Source organism: Nicotiana sylvestris, chromosome 4, assembly GCF_000393655.2.
Source record: "Nicotiana sylvestris chromosome 4, ASM39365v2, whole genome shotgun sequence".
Classification (NCBI taxonomy): domain Eukaryota; kingdom Viridiplantae; phylum Streptophyta; class Magnoliopsida; order Solanales; family Solanaceae; genus Nicotiana; species Nicotiana sylvestris.
This window is the reverse complement of record NC_091060.1, coordinates 35414019-35430507: the sequence shown is the minus strand read 5'-3', so window position 1 is coordinate 35430507 and position 16489 is coordinate 35414019. Positions and strand designations below refer to the sequence as shown.

The following is a 16489-nucleotide window of genomic DNA, read 5'->3' as shown; positions in this document are numbered from 1 at the left end:
ATCACATTATATATTTGTACACTATAAATTAAATATAAATGTTATCTAAGTAACTTAACTAAATTTGATCATTTATGCCGAGGTTCAAGTGATATACAATAATTGTATGCCAATACTACTATTGGTCCTAGGGGAGGGTACTTAAGGGGATGGTAAGGGTACTTAGGGATATTTTTAAATTAAAATTTAAAAAAAAAAATTAAATACACACCATCTTTACGGGGTGAAAAAAATTCAAGGCTATGAAGTTCCTTTTATTTTATTTAATGCAATAGAAATATTAGATTTCTAATACAAGTGATAAGTATTTATTTGTATTTCAATATTTATAAAAATAAAATTACATATTTCTTTTGAATGGTTTACGGAATTTTCAATAATTTTAATGGTTTTTCACTTGAAAGTGATAGCACTTATTCTTCTATGTCCTCGTTGTGTCCGGTAGATAATATTTCATTATAGGCATCATCGTCTTCTTAAATTATTTTTGGAAGGCCAAAGTTTCTTCTCTCCGCTTTAATCCAATATTTCAGCAAGTCTTCATTTCCTTCATCATTGCAAACATCATTTCTAACAGTTGTTCTAGGAAAACCTTCAAAAGTAGAAATATACGTTTCAATAAACCCAAACTGATAAGGATTTGCTTCAAAACCGGGACCCCCCCTCCTTAGTATTACCCTCAGTCAATCTATTAAACACTTTTTTTACCAGTTTAGAAGCCATTTTTACTAATAAATAATTAAAATAACAACACTTATAACAAAATAAATGCAAAATAAAGCTAGAATGTTAATTGCAATTAGAGAGACAGAGAGATAGAGAATTAGAGAGATAGGAGAGTTTTGTGTGAAAATTAAAAAAATGAAATGGGATATTTATAGTTTTAAAATAGGTCAAAGGTATATTTAGTAAAGTTTCGGGTTAAAAATATAAATTAGGGGGTTGGGGGTGTTAGGAGGCTGGGAGGCAAAAATAGTCGTTTTTGGTTATTGCCAACGACTATTTTTTAAAAATAATCGTTGGCAAACGGTAAAAAACGGCTACATTTAAAATATAATGAAAACATTCTAGGTACCGGTTTGGTACCGATGCGGTACCTTAAGGGTACCAACCAGACCGGTTTTACTGGTACTTTTTCCGGTACCTCACATTCCCCGTTCCCTTTGCCTAAATCCCCCACCCCTATCCTCCAATCGACCAGGACGGACTGATACCGGTACGAATCGGATTCCGGGTACTCCCCTCCCCATAGACAGCCCTAGCCACTAATAGGAGGATGACAAAAAGAAATTTTGACAACATAAAGATTCTTTTAAATTATTAGTGAGTTTTAATATGTAATTGCATGTTAGTTATTATTTTTATTAAATTATAATTAATATTATAAAAGATTTACATATAATTACCAATCAAGTAAGTCGATTGTGTAATATCTTATACATTCTGGGCAGTGCTTATGTCGAGTTAATTTAATTCATTCTGTTTTTCTCTCTTTTTTTTTTTCTTTTTCTTTTTTCCAAAATACCGTTATCACCGCCAAAACTTTGTTAGTTTGTCAGTTAAATATATTCCTTCTCTACAAAACGAACATACCCATAAAGTCAGTTTTCTCTTTATTCTCTCCCACTTCCTCTCTTTTCCGCATTTTTAGTAAGGCATTGCTGTGATAATGGACGACGAACAGAAACAAAATCTGTGAGTTTATACGTTTTTTCCACATTAACTCTTTTTTTTCTCTTCATTTGGGATTAATGTTAGTTTCTTGCTCTGTTTTCTGATCTTTTCTTGGTTTTCAGACATAAGAAGGGAATGCATAATACTGAAGCTAATGTTGATCAGCCAAATATTGGTTAGTCAATAAATGTTAGTAGTTTGAATTTGCTTTAATGGAGACTGGCTATTTAATTTAATTGCTTGAATATGGGGGGAGTTCTGTTTCTTGAAATTTCTCATATATGTTTGCTCAATATGATACATCATGTTCTTCCTGTTAGTTTTGCAAATGAATTGAGGTTATTTTCTTTAATTTCTGCACATGTTCTTGAAAAGTTTGGCCATTATTGTTTTAGAATGATATGCACAACTAAATTGCTTCTTCCTTCAGTAACAATTTGTTTGTCATATTACTGCTTGGAAATTTCCTAAAATATATTTAGAATGGAGGTCTCGCTCAAGAATATCATGTTTTTGGAACGACATGTTTATTTTGATAATTAAACTATAGAATCATGATTAATAATATTATCGGGGATATTGTTTCAGTTATGTATGATCCTCGTGAGGGATTTCTGCCTGTGTGGTGGCATAATGTCTATCGAACTGGCAGCACTAGGCATCCAGAAGAATCCTCTGCTATGGTATTACTTGCGAAAAAATTTCTTAAATTATTTTCATATTTCCACTTGGATTATTTTGAGTTGTATGCAATGTTCTTAATATGTCTTAAGTTATTTTCATGTTAGATAATTGTGATATGGATGCAATGTTGTTAAAAAATTTCAGGCTATACAGAATGTCGCACCTAACAACTCTCCTGCAATGGCTTCCTATGGTCCTAATACTGTGGTATCTAATGTATCTTAAGTTATTTTCATGTTTCCACTTAGATAATTGTGCCGTGGAAGCAATCTCTTGCAGAAATGCAGGGTAAGGTTGCGTACAATAGACCCTTTGTGGTCCGGACCCCGCGCATAGCGGGGAGCTTAGTGCACCGGACTGCTTTGCCACTTAGATAATTGTGAATTGAATCTAGTGTTGTTAATATTTTTAGGCTACACAGACTGTGCAGAATGTGGCACCTTCCTATGGTCCTATGTCAAGAAAATCTGATGCAGGTTTGTTTGCATATTTTACATTTTGATTTTAGAATCCTTTTCTCTTGATATGAAGTCAATTAGAATTTGTATATTTTGACACACCAATACATTAAAATAAAATCTATATTGATTTGCAATGGAGTAAATACATATTGAGCTAGCTAGACTTATTTGAACATAAAAATACCACTTTAAAGATTGAACTACAGACACATTCTTGTCTATCGGAAATAGGCATTCTGTCTTCTTAAGGTAGGGGTAAAGTCTGCGTACACACTACCCTCCCCAAACCCCAGTCGTGGAATTACACTGAGCTTGTTGTTGTTGTTGTCGTCGTTTTATAACAATGTTGGATTTTGGTGATCTATGAAAGTAAAGTACAACTAATATTGTTATCTGTTTAATGGGCAAACTAATAATTAACGGATAGTCTGCTGTTAGGCACTTCCAACCAATCCAGAAATATGCAGACAGAACCAACTGTCAATCCCTCTAGAGACAGTTCTTTTCCTAATCCAAAAACTTCTGATGCAGGTTTGTTTAATTCTTTAACATGCATTTTGTTTCTTATATGAAGGAAGTGAGTCATGAACTGTTTTAGTGGTGAAGTAATACTAACTGAGACGATATTCTTGTTGTTTTTAGGATCTTCTGGCCAATCTAGCTCTTGAATGAAGATTGCTGATCTACCAGTTCACTACCTTGTTACTCAGGATTTATCATTGAATACTTTCTTACGCTTGTAACTGTAGAAGAAAAACTTCCTTAAGCTCTCAGGCCTATGATGACTATACATACACTCTTATATATAATGGATGTATGTACGTACGTGTGTGTGTGTGTGTGTTTTAACCACAAAGAAGAAGGATATGGTTAATTGCACGTTGAAGTTAACGTACGTTAGTACTAGTCCTATTTTTTATTTCCCCCTTTATTTTTCAGTTGCATCTGGCAGCTGCTGGATGTAGGGCTTCACCAAACACGGTGGCAAAACAACGGTATATTAAGAATTCTGGATTTTTTCAAGTATGTACTGTTTGTCTTGACAAAGATAACAGGTTATTGACATGCTATAATGCCCATTTTTATAACAAATTTCAGATTCAAGCTCAAACCCAAAGCTTCATACTTGTTAATGGTGTTTTTTGAATTTTATCAAAATTAATCACCAAGTTTTTCAGCATGTTTTAAGCAAATTTTAACTCAACAATAATCACGAATCCAAACTAATTTTCTAGGTCATGGAACACCAAAATCAACAAGACCCGATTAAATTTTCAAGTTTTTTCCAAAAGGTCAATAATGGTAATTTTTACAAGACTCAATAACTCATTTGTTCTTCTTCTTTTTTTTTTCTTTTTTCTTTTTTCTTTTGCTTTTTTGATGAAGTAAATTAGTTTCATTAAAGGGCATCAAGAAGATGCAAAGAATACAAAAGAGATAGGATAATTAGCTCTATTTACAAAAGCCTATGCTACTATCAGGGAGCTAATGAAATCCACAAAAGTATCAGCACTATTAACAGGGATGAGATAGTTCCAGCTAAATAAGTTAACTAAACACGCAACCTTGAGGGAGTAGAGTGGAGTTGATATTGATATGCCATCAAAACATCTTCGGTTCCCTTCTTTCCAAATACACCAAAAAATTGCAGCCACCATTTTCTAGGATGAATTTGTCAACTCTCCAAAAATACCAACTTTCAAAAGTTTGCTTTGTTGATTGTGGCATAAACACATTTGTTCTTCTTCTTATTCTTTTTCTTCTTAGTCATGGGGGTTGGGGAGACGAAACAGGAGGGGTAGACAAAACTAGGGTGGGGTTTGGGGTCGGGAAGAAGACATGAGTTATTTTTTTCTTTAATTTGAAAAGGAAATAGTTTAAAAAAAGGGGGAGGAAAAAATTTAGTTTCACATGAATTTTTTAGCTTTCACGCATCTCTTTTACGTGTAATACACTAGTGTGACACATGGCAAAAGAGGTGTGTAATAGACACTTTTAAAAGTTGTGCATAATATTATTCCCGTATTTTAGAGGTCTGTAAGAGGAATTTGGAGACAAGGTTAATGGGTTAAGTGCTTAAGTATGTATTTAGCCAAAATGATACAATATTACAGGCACTGTGCTCGAGTGATATTCAAAGAAAACAGTGTTGGATGTATTTGCCCAACAGCTTGGAATTAACACAAGGATTGCACTTTGGACTATTAATCGGACTTAGCTGATTGAAAATCCAGATTTAATAAAGTCACAAATATTAAAAAATTAACTTAAATTATAATTTTGTCCAATGTAAAATCTATTTAAAAGATAAAAAAGTTAAGGAACTTCGTGCTTTTAATATAGTACTAGTTTTAGGGTACGCGCTTTGTGCGTGTACCCTATCTCAATAAGTATAAAATTTTAAAATAACTATGTATATCTGACGTGCAATTATTTAGTATTATTTCTAAAATTTGATGTTGAGATAAAGAGTATAATAATTACAGATATTGAAATGATTTATTCTAATTATAATATTTATTAGAATGTTACTTATATTTTGGTACATAAACTTTCTGGAAGGAGCATTTGACTAAAGAGTAATGGACATGTTATTATATGCCCGGATAATCAAATAAAATATTTCACAAAACTTACCTCAATTTTTATTTTTTATTTTACTAATATAATTAAATTATATAAAAAATTGGCCTTAACTCTATAACCGATTATAAATCTATAATCTATCTATATTATTATAAAAGTACTAAGCCCATGCGTGAAATATTGATCAATTATTTTACTTTTAAAAAAATAGATTTTGCAATAAAATTCTTATTTAATTATTTTTTAATATTTAGGACTTGAAAATTAAATAAATTTTTCCTTATTAAATATATTTCCTAAACCCGAACAATGTAGGACTCCTAATATTTAGAACTTTAAAATCAATTAAATTTTACCTAATATAAATTTCTTATCTTATTTGAACTATGTAATGTAACTATAATATCTTTCATGTTAAATATAAAAATACATATCTTGTTTCTTCCTTTTGAAAATCTAGAATTTTTTATATATATATACTAAGAGTTTCGTGAAAAATAATTTTACTAATATAACATATTTTAAAATTCGAAAACAATTTAATTGGATTCGTATGCTAATTAGTTCGTTCAAACACTTTATTATTTGTTTTCAATGTTGAAGAAAATAAAAAATTTATTCAATTTCTTACTATTAGCTCATCTTTTGTTTTAGTATGTTTTAAATTATTATTATTTTGAAGAAATGTTATACCTAATGTCTAGGACTTCTTTTCCGTTAATGTCGAGGATTCTTTCTATGAGATCCTAAGAAAGCACATGAGATTTTGCTCTAACCCAAAATGTCCATCATTTATAATTTGATTACAATTATGAAAAAATCCTTTAATTTATATCCTGTTGGAATTAACATAATAATAGAAATTTTTTACAATAGTATCGTTATACATATAGATGCAAAACTAACTAAAAACCAATTTAGCACCTACATATACTAATAAAGTAGTACTGAAAACCTCCTAATCCTAAAACTGAACGTAACTTTCATACATATACTCCTACGTATAAAGTGAGTAGAAAGTGAAGGAAACTTTATTAGTGTAAATTGAAAGCGCCTGAAATTTTAGAGTTGAAAGGAATTGAAAAAATAAATATTACAAATAGAAAGAGAATAATAAAATGACTATCCCTAAAAAGTATGAATTAATTAAATAACTATTCCTAAATAGTAGGAAATTAATTAAATGACTATTCCTAAATATTAGGAAAATAATCAAAAAGACTATTTTACCAGGGTAAACTCTATTTTTTAAGGGTAAAAAAGGCAGACGACATTTCGCTAAGGGTCTTGGTGCTTTTAATATAGTATAGAGTATAAATATAGATATAGATATAGATAGAAATAGAACTTGTTGTACAATTAGGTAACCACATTTACAAAAGTAAAAACCTAAATTATGACAGTAAAAGTAATATATTATTCTATCAGTAATATCAAGGGAACTTTCCAACCCAGAAAAGGGTACCAGAAGTTGAAGACCAACATCTCCTTTTTTCTGTTAGCTTTTAATTGAACATTGCTAGATACTAAGTGCTTGAACTAGACAAAAGAGCCAATTTCTGTTTCTGTAAGACTGAGAAGTTCAATTCAGAAACAGATGATACTGAACAAGTTAACATTCAACTGAAGAAAGAAGGGGGAAAAAGTGAGCATACATCATAAAAGTAGCTCAACTAGTTATGCTCATTGCATCTGAACCACAGCATTAAAATACAAGAAAAGGTTCTTACAGAAAAGAAAACAAATGGGATCGAACAAATTATGTAGTAACCATGTTATAGCTAAACTGTTTACCGTTCACATTACAACCAACCATGATTCTAAAGGAGTACATACGCAATTGCATTACAATCAGTGTCACTTACCAGAAAATATAGCAAAAACTTGTCCATCCAGAATTAAAATATTCAAGCATACAAAGCTGCTGGCTTGTTCGATGATCTACTAATCCCATTTTGATATGGCTTGCAGGTTGTATCCTGAGGGAAATGCAGGTATTACGGTAAAAGCAGCAAATTCTACAGTGTCCTATTATCATGCGCACCTTTTATTCTCCTATATTTGCAATTTATGAGCAAAACACGACTGAAAAATACTACCTCCAGTCCATATTATCTGTCTTCTAAGGCTTTTGCATATACAATAAGAAAGACATTTAATAACTTTAATCATAAGAATATTTAGAAATGCTTATGTAGAAGCTCTTCTTTCATCTGCAGGTATAGACTTCTTTGGATCTTATCTTAAACTATCATTTATCTCTTAAGCACCTCACTTAGTTAAATCTACACTAATTAGAATAGTAAGTGTGAATTTGGAACCAAAAAAAGTAATACATGCTTCTCGTTTTGTTTAAAGCGTCAAATATTTGTTTCTTGGGACAGGATGGAGTACTATCAAAGAAAAAAAAATGTACACAAGATGTTAATACATCTGCCTAGTCTTCATCCTGCCCCATAAGGAGGAGAAGAGGGGAACAAAGAGGGGACAAGTAGGATATTTAACAAGTTAAAAAATAAATAGGAGCATTTCAAATATCAATTTTCAAGTTCAGGTATGAAGAGCTCGCATTTTTCTTTTGTTCAAACAAAGAAAAATGCTAAAAGTTTTTTTCTATTTGGAAGCGTGTTAGGTCTAATTCCTATACTTTGGCTGAGTTATTCGTAACTGCATATTTACAATACAGGCTTAGAAGTCCAATTTTTAATTCAGATTGAGGCATAGTTGAACGGATATTGATATTATTATTTGTGAAATTTTATAGTCTACAGAGCAGAAAACACTTACCTCGCAATCCCATATGGCCCCAACACATTTGGAAAAACTAATACTAGAACTTCTAAGCATGCAACGTTCGGTAGTCTTTGGTGTACAATGGCCAGTCTCCCTATGACCTTCGACTGTATTAGCAGTGTCCAATTTCATTGGTGCACAATGGCTAGTCTCAGTTTGACCTTCGAATGTATTAGCAGCATCCAATTTCTTGACCCTAGGGGAGCTCGGGGGGCTTGGAAGGCATCTATGAGCCACAGCAGCTACAACTTGCCTTTCAAAATCACCATTCTTATCGGTTTCCTCATCTATCGAAGCACAAACTCGTTCTCTGCAGATAATTATGAGGCTATTCAGGTAAGACAAATTCATTAAACTATTTACTATATAAAACAGAAGAGAACATCAAGGATATTTCACCTGGGCAAGGAGGCATATCGTCTTGGAAAGAGAATACTTCCACCTCTACCACTGTGTCCCTCGAGATGGTCAAATTGTTGTTTGAAGCAATCAACCCCACTAAAAATGTAGTTTTTCAATTAGCTAATAATTCAATATGAAATGCAGTGCACTCACCAGAAACAGGGAGGACTTCAGAAGCAAAAGTAGGCGAATTGTTAGAAGCCTTTCAAGCAAAAGGAGAAAGCACAGGAAACCTCAGATATTTAAGTCCCGTGATTCCTGTTTTCGAGAAGGATTTAGGTCCCATGATTCTGAAGGTAAAATCAACGATTCACTTCACTATCTTTGTTAGACTTGATTAACCCTTTCCCCTAGACTAAGTGATGCATGAACAAATTACGTGATTTGTCCATCACTCCGTTTAAGTATTAAAAGTCAGATCATGATACCAATCCCCAAAAAAATGTAGCAGCTTTACAAATGTCAGCGGACAAACATTATTGTTACCTCCAAAAGTAAAGCAATTTCCTTATCAAATTGATTGGTCTTGCCAAATGACCAGTCATCTTTGACTAAGGTATAATCACCATATTAGATCACGACTAAGATAGAATCATCATATTTACTGGTATAAATCTTTAGGAGAAATTACCGTAAAATGGTAAGCAATAGTCTTACACGGTATATTGTCGTCCTAACTGTTTCAGACTATACTCGAGTAAAGGTACAACAACTTAAGTGACAGTTTTTACATGCATACAAGGTATGCAGATATGATTAAATGACGTTGATAATAGAAAAGGGTGCTAATCTAATATGCACCCCTAATAGGAAAAGATATGTATTATTTATATGCTTTGGATCCAAGGAGTGAACGAATTTGGGATTCATTCCCAAACTTCGTGTTTTGTGAAGCTTCAAAATGCACAATCAATTTGTAGATATAGCAGTAGATGGCAGATACTATGGTAGCTGAAACTACCAATATTAAAAAATGAAAAAAATACACAGTTTCAAGCATGAATCCACGGCCTATGGCCTATATCACATGCAGACATGGAAATTCATTGGATATGTAAGGGGAATAGATCACATCTTAACCGCAATTTGCGTAAGTGATAACTCCATCAGTATCCAGTACTTTTAATTATGTGCAAGCAGTATTCTAATAACTTCATTTTACTCCAATGACATTATTATCCATTCATTCAACACACTGAATATTTTTCTATCACAAGCCACAATTATTCTATAAGTCCATTACGTCTACCGATCAAAATAAAAAGTCAACACGTGTGTTGAATGATATCAGAAACTAGAAACACTTGTAACTCTCATTAGCAGCAGATTTCTCCTTTCGTATCACCATGAAGTATCCATTACAGATATATTAGATTATATGCGTCAAGCATCAGATGGAAATGAAGTGCCAATGTAAGAAAAATATGTTAAGTTTGTAAATGAAGAATAAATTTTGTATGAGAACATTAGTACGCAATGATGTAGACTGAAGGATATGAAAGTAGAATCATTGACAGAGGTCTATGACTTCGACTACTATAGGGCTGCCAGTCCTCATCCTAAAAGGTTCAACTAAGTATTTATTGGAAGTACAATACACGGATCATGAATTTCTCGTTAATGTATGATAGCATATAGGTGTTTTTTTTTTTTTTTTTTTTTTGGGGGGGGGGGGGGGAGGACATATTTCACCAAGACTATGGTGAAATGAGTTAGATCATCAGAGAAAATGGTGTTTGAGCCATAGCTTGCTAGAAATTGTATATACTACTTAGAGAAAAAAGTTTGCAGTACCTTGGATACATAAAGTGAGTGTGATCATTGCCATGAAGATACTCCTTCAGCATCTGAGGGTGATATTCCAGAATCTGCGCAGTTGAGAACAATGCACACTGTAAGTAGTAGAACAAAGTGCAAAATGAAGGTCAAGAGAGGATGAGATTGGTTGTTAATGCACATACCTCCCGATAGATGAGCTCTCTAATATCCTCTTTTCCAAGTTTTCTTCGATCAAAGTCGAATTCAAATTTTGAAATAGTCTGCGATGATGGTTCCTGTTCCTTGTTTGCCAAACCACGGAAATATGGATGTGCTAGCGCCTGAGGGGATTAATGAATTGCTAGTATTAGTACAAGATAAGTTATATTACAAACTAAAAACAAATGCCTAATGACACTGTTACATCCTACCTCTTCAGCAGAAGGGCGATCTTTGGGATCGAATGCAATCAAACGCTCAAGTAACCTTAGAGCTAGTGGATCAATGTGCGGGAATTTCTCTGACAGAGAAATAGGTGCCTTCCTCTTCATGCTGCTTAAATATCTCCTTGCCTTTTCATTTTTAATCTGCAGATATCAGGAAAATTGGAAACAAGATATATTCAAGATTTGTTACTAGATAATATGTTTATCAATTGTAACAGATGGATAGAAAGAACAAACCCTTGAAATGGCCTCAGTCGACGGCGAACCAAGCAAATCAGTTATGACATCCAATTGGTGAACCGCATTCTTTCCCGGAAATAATGGTTTTCCTGTAAGCATTTCTGCAAATATACATCCTAGACTCCAGATATCAACTGCTGGGGTGTACTGCAATTAAGCCTTTTGTTTTAGAATTTGTACAAATTTCTGAAGATCATTTGCATAATAAAGTTACCACAAGTGAGAAACACTGATGGCGTACACACCATCTCCTTAGGCATATGCTAAGTTCAGATTAGAGTACCAAACCTAATGCTCATTGGCACAGTCTAACTTTATTAAGCAGAAGTTTATCTAACATTCTTGCACTTCTCTTTTTTCCACTTATGACAAGGATACCATAGAAACTGAAAACTGTTGAAAACTCATCCAAGATTAGGAGAAAAAGTCCTTGAAGGTTCATGGAATATGCACAGTAGCAAGCTCCAACCCCCCCCCCCACCACCACCACCACCACCAACCCAACCACCACCCAAACAAAAAAAAATAAACCAACACACACACACCCTCTCTCACTCTCGTGCACAGATTATTCTGCTCAAATATCGGGCATTCATTAAATCGTGTCAAGTGTGCCATCTCACTAGTACAGTTTTCATAAAACTAATCTTCTCCCTTTGCCCGTAAGGACAAACTTCTCAAAAACACAGAAAAGCATATAAGAGAGGATATTTTTACTCCAATCTCCCAAGGTCAAACTTTCCAATGAGCCTAGCTTCCTATTTCCCCTCTCCCTACATTGACAAAATTTCTGTTTAGGGAGATCCCAAAATTTTGACACACTTAAATTAATAGTGTTACTGTATGATTGTTATTTCTTTCAATGATGTGATATTTTCCATCGGACTACTATGTCCTTAAATGAGCAAAAACAACAAGTAGAAACAGGGAACTTCACTGCCAACTATGTACAAATATTCAATTTAGAACCCAGTTATTAGCACTTGAAGTCATCGTTCTAAAATCCAAAACCCATAAAGTTAAAACCCTGGCTCCACCTCTGGTCTTGCATCCCCCATCAGTTTACAGAAAAGATAAAAATGAACAGAATAGAACTACCTACTTGCTATTCTGAGGTGAATGAAAAAAGAAACGAGAGAGGATATCTTTCTTCATAATCAGGGAGTTACAGCCGTACATCTACTGTTATGAGCTATAAAATATATATCATTTTGGAATTGAAGAGGATGACGCTAGTACTCGAGATCAAATTGTTGAGACAGCATCCAAAATACCGTTCTTGAGTTCTTTGTCAAGGGAAGACAGAGTATCTTTATAAACATCAAGTGGTGAGCAGTTTCTCAACAGCAGTTACAAATCAAAAGTGGCCCACGCTATGGTAAAGGACAGGGAGATTAGATGTATACTTATTCCTTAACGATAGACATTTCTTTTTTTTTATGAAGCTTAACGATAGACATTTCTCTGCAACAAGCAATTGCTATATCACAAGATTTTTAGGTAACATCTTTTTTGCTTAGAGAACATAAAATCAAGTATAACATCAGAAAATAGAGCAAGAGGAAGCATGGGATAAAAGTAATTTTCCCTAAGCAGTTGAAAAGGATTTCTACAATGGTATGACATCTTGATGCATCAATTTCAAATATTAGCTGATCACTCACTCTCAAACTGACTTGATATAGAGCACACACTTAAAAATGAAGATTGCAAACAAGAAATGAGGAAGCTAAAGAACAATGACACTAATTCATTAGATGAACGAATATTGAAAAGTAAAATCCCATGCTAACTAAAGAAGTTTCACAATATGAAATTCAAGTTTCCAATTTTAACATGAGAGCACGCACCTGAACATTACAAGCAATAGATGAGAACAGAGTGAGAACTAAATGTATACAAACATGCATATTTACCTGTATAAAATCATACTTACTTTGGAGAAAAAGGAACCACAAAGTTCTGGAGCACGATACCAACGAGTTGCCACGTAGTCCTTTAGAGAAAAAGCATGAAGCATTTTACTTGGAATTACAGGGGTAACAAATTAACAACTTAAAGAATTATGTTAGTATATAATTTTCCATACTATAGTGAAGTACTGAATAGAAGAGAGAAGACCATTTCATCTTTGAAAGCACAAAGAATCAGGCATCAATCGCAGGTATACTAACGTAACACTTCACGTTCACTGACAGCCTTGAGATATTTTTAGTGGCTATTTGTAATAAAGATAGACCAAGAAAAATTTAGAAGTAGAGAGATGAAGCATACAGTCCAGAAAACAGCAGATGGGGTATCGCCAAGTGATACCCGAGCAAGCCCAAAATCACAAATTTTCAGCTTGCAATCTGCATTTGCTAGAATGTTCTTTGGCTTCAAATCTCGATGGAACACGTTTGCTGTTAAATCAACAAATGTGAGAATGAGTCATCATAATGTATGTAAAAACAGAAAAGGTCTTCAATTTACCAGAAAACAGAAAGAGAAAATCGCAACCTGTATGCATATACTTTAAACCTCGAAGAAGCTGATACATAAAGAATTGATAATGTTCAGGAGTGAGACTGTCATTTGCTTTAATTACATGTTGAAGGTCACATTCCATCAACTCAAAGACAACATATATATCCTTGAATTCCCTCGGACATGGAGGCAACAATATATGCTTTATTTCTACAATATCTGGATGCCGAAGCAACCGAAGTAGCTTTATTTCTCTAAGGATGCGGGTGGCTTCCGAAGCATGCTCAAAAACATCATTAATCTTCTTTATTGCTACCTTTTCTCCGGTATGAGTATCAATTGCTGCTGCAACAACGCCATAGCTTCCCTTTCCAACAACCTCTTGGATTTCATATTGATGGGCTTCACCATATTCAGTGAAGAATTCTTTGAAATCCATCACCTGCAGATTTATGAGATACTATTAGAATCTATGTTGCTCGGACTCGGGTCGAGTATCCAATACGGGTGCAGATGTAGAAGTCGGATCCTTCATGGCTTAAATTTTAAGATTCGAGGTACGGGTGCAGGGATTCGGCTAAAAATTATTCAAATATCTAAAAATAGAGTTATAAAAATATGTCAAAGTTATGGGGCATTAGGGGAAAAACTTACAAGATATTCGGAGAAGAAGAAAATATTGATTAAGAGGAGAATCCGAGAAGGAGATAAAAGAAAAAGGATTGACAAAAAAATTTCTATATACAAGCTGTTCCATCTACTTCACTTTCACTGCAGCTTTTGTTTTGATTTGAGAAATCATTTTATATCTCCGGAATTTCTCCATCAATTTTGGTCAAAGTACCATAAATCAGTTGACCAGTTCCGGTACGGATCCTACACCCACACCCATTGTTGTGTCGACACAGGTGAGTAACTTAGATTAGAATTCCTCTTTAGACAAACTGGCAAGGTCCATAAAAGATGCAGAAGGATATCAATATCCCACATTTTTTGAATAACTTTAAAATATAAATCTGGAGTGAAATCTTCTCTTTTCCTCTTGCAACTATGGTCTAAATGCCAAGCTCTATCCCGCACATTAAACAACATATTCCAGTGCAACAAATATAATTTTACTGAACATTCTTAACACTGTGTCACAAAAAGTACATGAAACAGATAGAAGTTAAGGATATGACATGGATCCTAAGTATATATAGGTTAAATATTACTTTTTACACAAATATATTAATTCTTAAACACTCTTAGGGGAATTACTCGCTTCAACCCCCCAAGGTTCTCTAGGGTGGTCAGTCGAACACCCTTCGCCGGAATACTATACTATGCATATATATGTCAAATATTACTTTTTACACAAATATATTAAATCTTGAACGCCCTCAGGGGAATTGCTCGCTTTACCACCCCCACCCCCCAACCAACTATGAAAAAGAAAGATAAATTAAATGATGACGAAGAAGAATAAGAAAATTTACCATTTTTTTGGTACTTAGACTTGTAAAGAAGATGGATGCTGTTTAAACCACTTTCAAGACCTGCAATGCATCAAATGAAATTAGAACTAAATAACAATTAAGTACTCCAGTTGCTAATTACTCACTGATTAAAAACCCTGAGTACAACAACAACAACAACAACAACAACAACGACAACAACAACAAAGTGTAATCCCAGTAACAACAACAACAAAGTGTAATCCCAGTAACAACAACAACAAAGTGTAATCCCACAAGTGAAGTTTGGGGAGGGTAGGATATACGCCGCATTACCCCGCCTTAGCCCTATCCTGGAAGGGCAGAGAGACTGTTTCCGATAGAAACTCGGCTAAGTACTAATACAACAGATATCTCTAAATATCAGCTAATTAATCTTTTTAATGAGCAAAAACGCCAACCATAAACATTCATATTCTATTCAACCACATTCCAAATATTCAGAGTATAGTCAACAAGAAAATAAAACTAGAATCATGAATCAAAGAATACCTCTATAAATCATCCAACTGCATAAAAAATGAACAAGTAATTCTAATGTAAAAAACTATATATAAAAACACAACAAAATTAACAAGCAAAAACAAACAAAAGATTAGATCTTGAATGAAAGAATTCACCTCAATAATGGGTCTCTAAAGAGAGGGAAAACAGCTTATTAATTTGATACTCCTTTTCCAAGTTCCAAGCTTTAAGGGATTGACAATTATTATATATGTATTACTTATAATTCCAGGAAAAGGTACAAAGTCTCCAGAAATGAACAGGTAAAACCAACCCCAGTTGAAAACGCTTTATATTTATGGCAAGTTGATTAAATATAATAAAAATAAAAGTTGAAGAAAAAGCCAAGATTGAATATGTCAGCTGTCTTTATCAAAAATCTTTCCCACTAGCTGTTTTTTTTAAAGAAAATAAATAAAGAAATGGGCTTTAGAGTGGGGACAGAGATGTTTAGATTTAAATAAATAAGAAAAACATAGGGAGAAATAAACAACGAAATGGGCGTACATACATCGTTCGCCATCCAATCCAGCATATAAATACGTAGTGATGTTTTGGTTGAACGGATAAAGGATATAACTTCCGTAATAAAATACGTATTAATTTTAGAATTATTTATACGATAAGAGGTCGTTTGATTCAATTGTGGGATAGACAAAGTTATCCTGAGAATATTTCATGGATTAGCTATTTTACATTCTATATGGGATAAGCTAATCCACCAGTTTTGTATAAAAAAGTTTCTACCATTAGTTAATACCCATAACTAAATACTAGATAAGTATAATCTCATATTTTACCCCATAATTCTTGTCCCGTAACCAAATGATCCTTAATTGAGGTATTGTTTTTATAAGATGTTCAATGTGAGATAATATTTTGGAATTATTAATTTCGAGATAAAACACTAAAATGACAAAGACGCTCTTTTCGAAAACTCTTATGTTAAAGTTTTTCAAGAGAGTCAGGTTAAAATTAA

The 16489-nt window shown here is 33.4% G+C and overlaps 2 protein-coding genes across 2 annotated transcripts; one reads left to right on the top strand and one right to left on the bottom strand.

Annotated features, from left to right (window-relative positions):
• Positions 1 to 1113: 1113 nt before the first annotated feature.
• Positions 1114 to 3676, top strand: LOC104238507 (uncharacterized). Its single transcript, XM_009792879.2, has 8 exons — positions 1114 to 1234; positions 1652 to 1695; positions 1797 to 1849; positions 2263 to 2357; positions 2503 to 2565; positions 2771 to 2834; positions 3258 to 3350; positions 3462 to 3676. Exons 2-8 carry the CDS (start codon positions 1670 to 1672, stop codon positions 3485 to 3487), a joined length of 420 nt encoding a protein of 139 aa, XP_009791181.1. The 5' UTR covers positions 1114 to 1234; positions 1652 to 1669; the 3' UTR covers positions 3488 to 3676.
• Positions 3677 to 7070: 3394 nt separating this feature from the next.
• LOC104238509 (mitogen-activated protein kinase 9-like) lies at positions 7071 to 15771 on the bottom strand. Its single transcript, XM_009792881.2, has 12 exons — positions 15627 to 15771; positions 14989 to 15048; positions 13544 to 13952; positions 13319 to 13446; positions 12981 to 13040; positions 11042 to 11191; positions 10790 to 10945; positions 10562 to 10699; positions 10395 to 10468; positions 8598 to 8696; positions 8193 to 8508; positions 7071 to 7384 (listed from the first exon to the last, which is right to left on the bottom strand). The coding sequence occupies exons 2-12, from the start codon at positions 14989 to 14991 to the stop codon at positions 7313 to 7315; spliced, it is 1605 nt and encodes a 534-aa protein (XP_009791183.1). The 5' UTR covers positions 14992 to 15048; positions 15627 to 15771; the 3' UTR covers positions 7071 to 7312.
• Positions 15772 to 16489: the final 718 nt, after the last annotated feature.

Excerpts from the sequence above, each read along its gene's own strand:
- LOC104238509 (XM_009792881.2), bottom strand. Across the intron at positions 10,700-10,789 it reads ATCGCCCTTCTGCTGAAGAG|GCGCTAGCACATCCATATTT; the intron begins GTAGGATGTAAC and ends TAATCCCCTCAG. Across the intron at positions 8,697-10,394 it reads ACTCACTTTATGTATCCAAG|TGGGGTTGATTGCTTCAAAC; the intron begins GTACTGCAAACT and ends CTACATTTTTAG.
- LOC104238507 (XM_009792879.2), top strand. The coding sequence starts at position 1,670 with ATGGACGACGAACAGAAACAAAATCT. Across the intron at positions 1,850-2,262 it reads TGTTGATCAGCCAAATATTG|TTATGTATGATCCTCGTGAG; the intron begins GTTAGTCAATAA and ends ATATTGTTTCAG. Across the intron at positions 2,358-2,502 it reads CAGAAGAATCCTCTGCTATG|GCTATACAGAATGTCGCACC; the intron begins GTATTACTTGCG and ends AAAAAATTTCAG.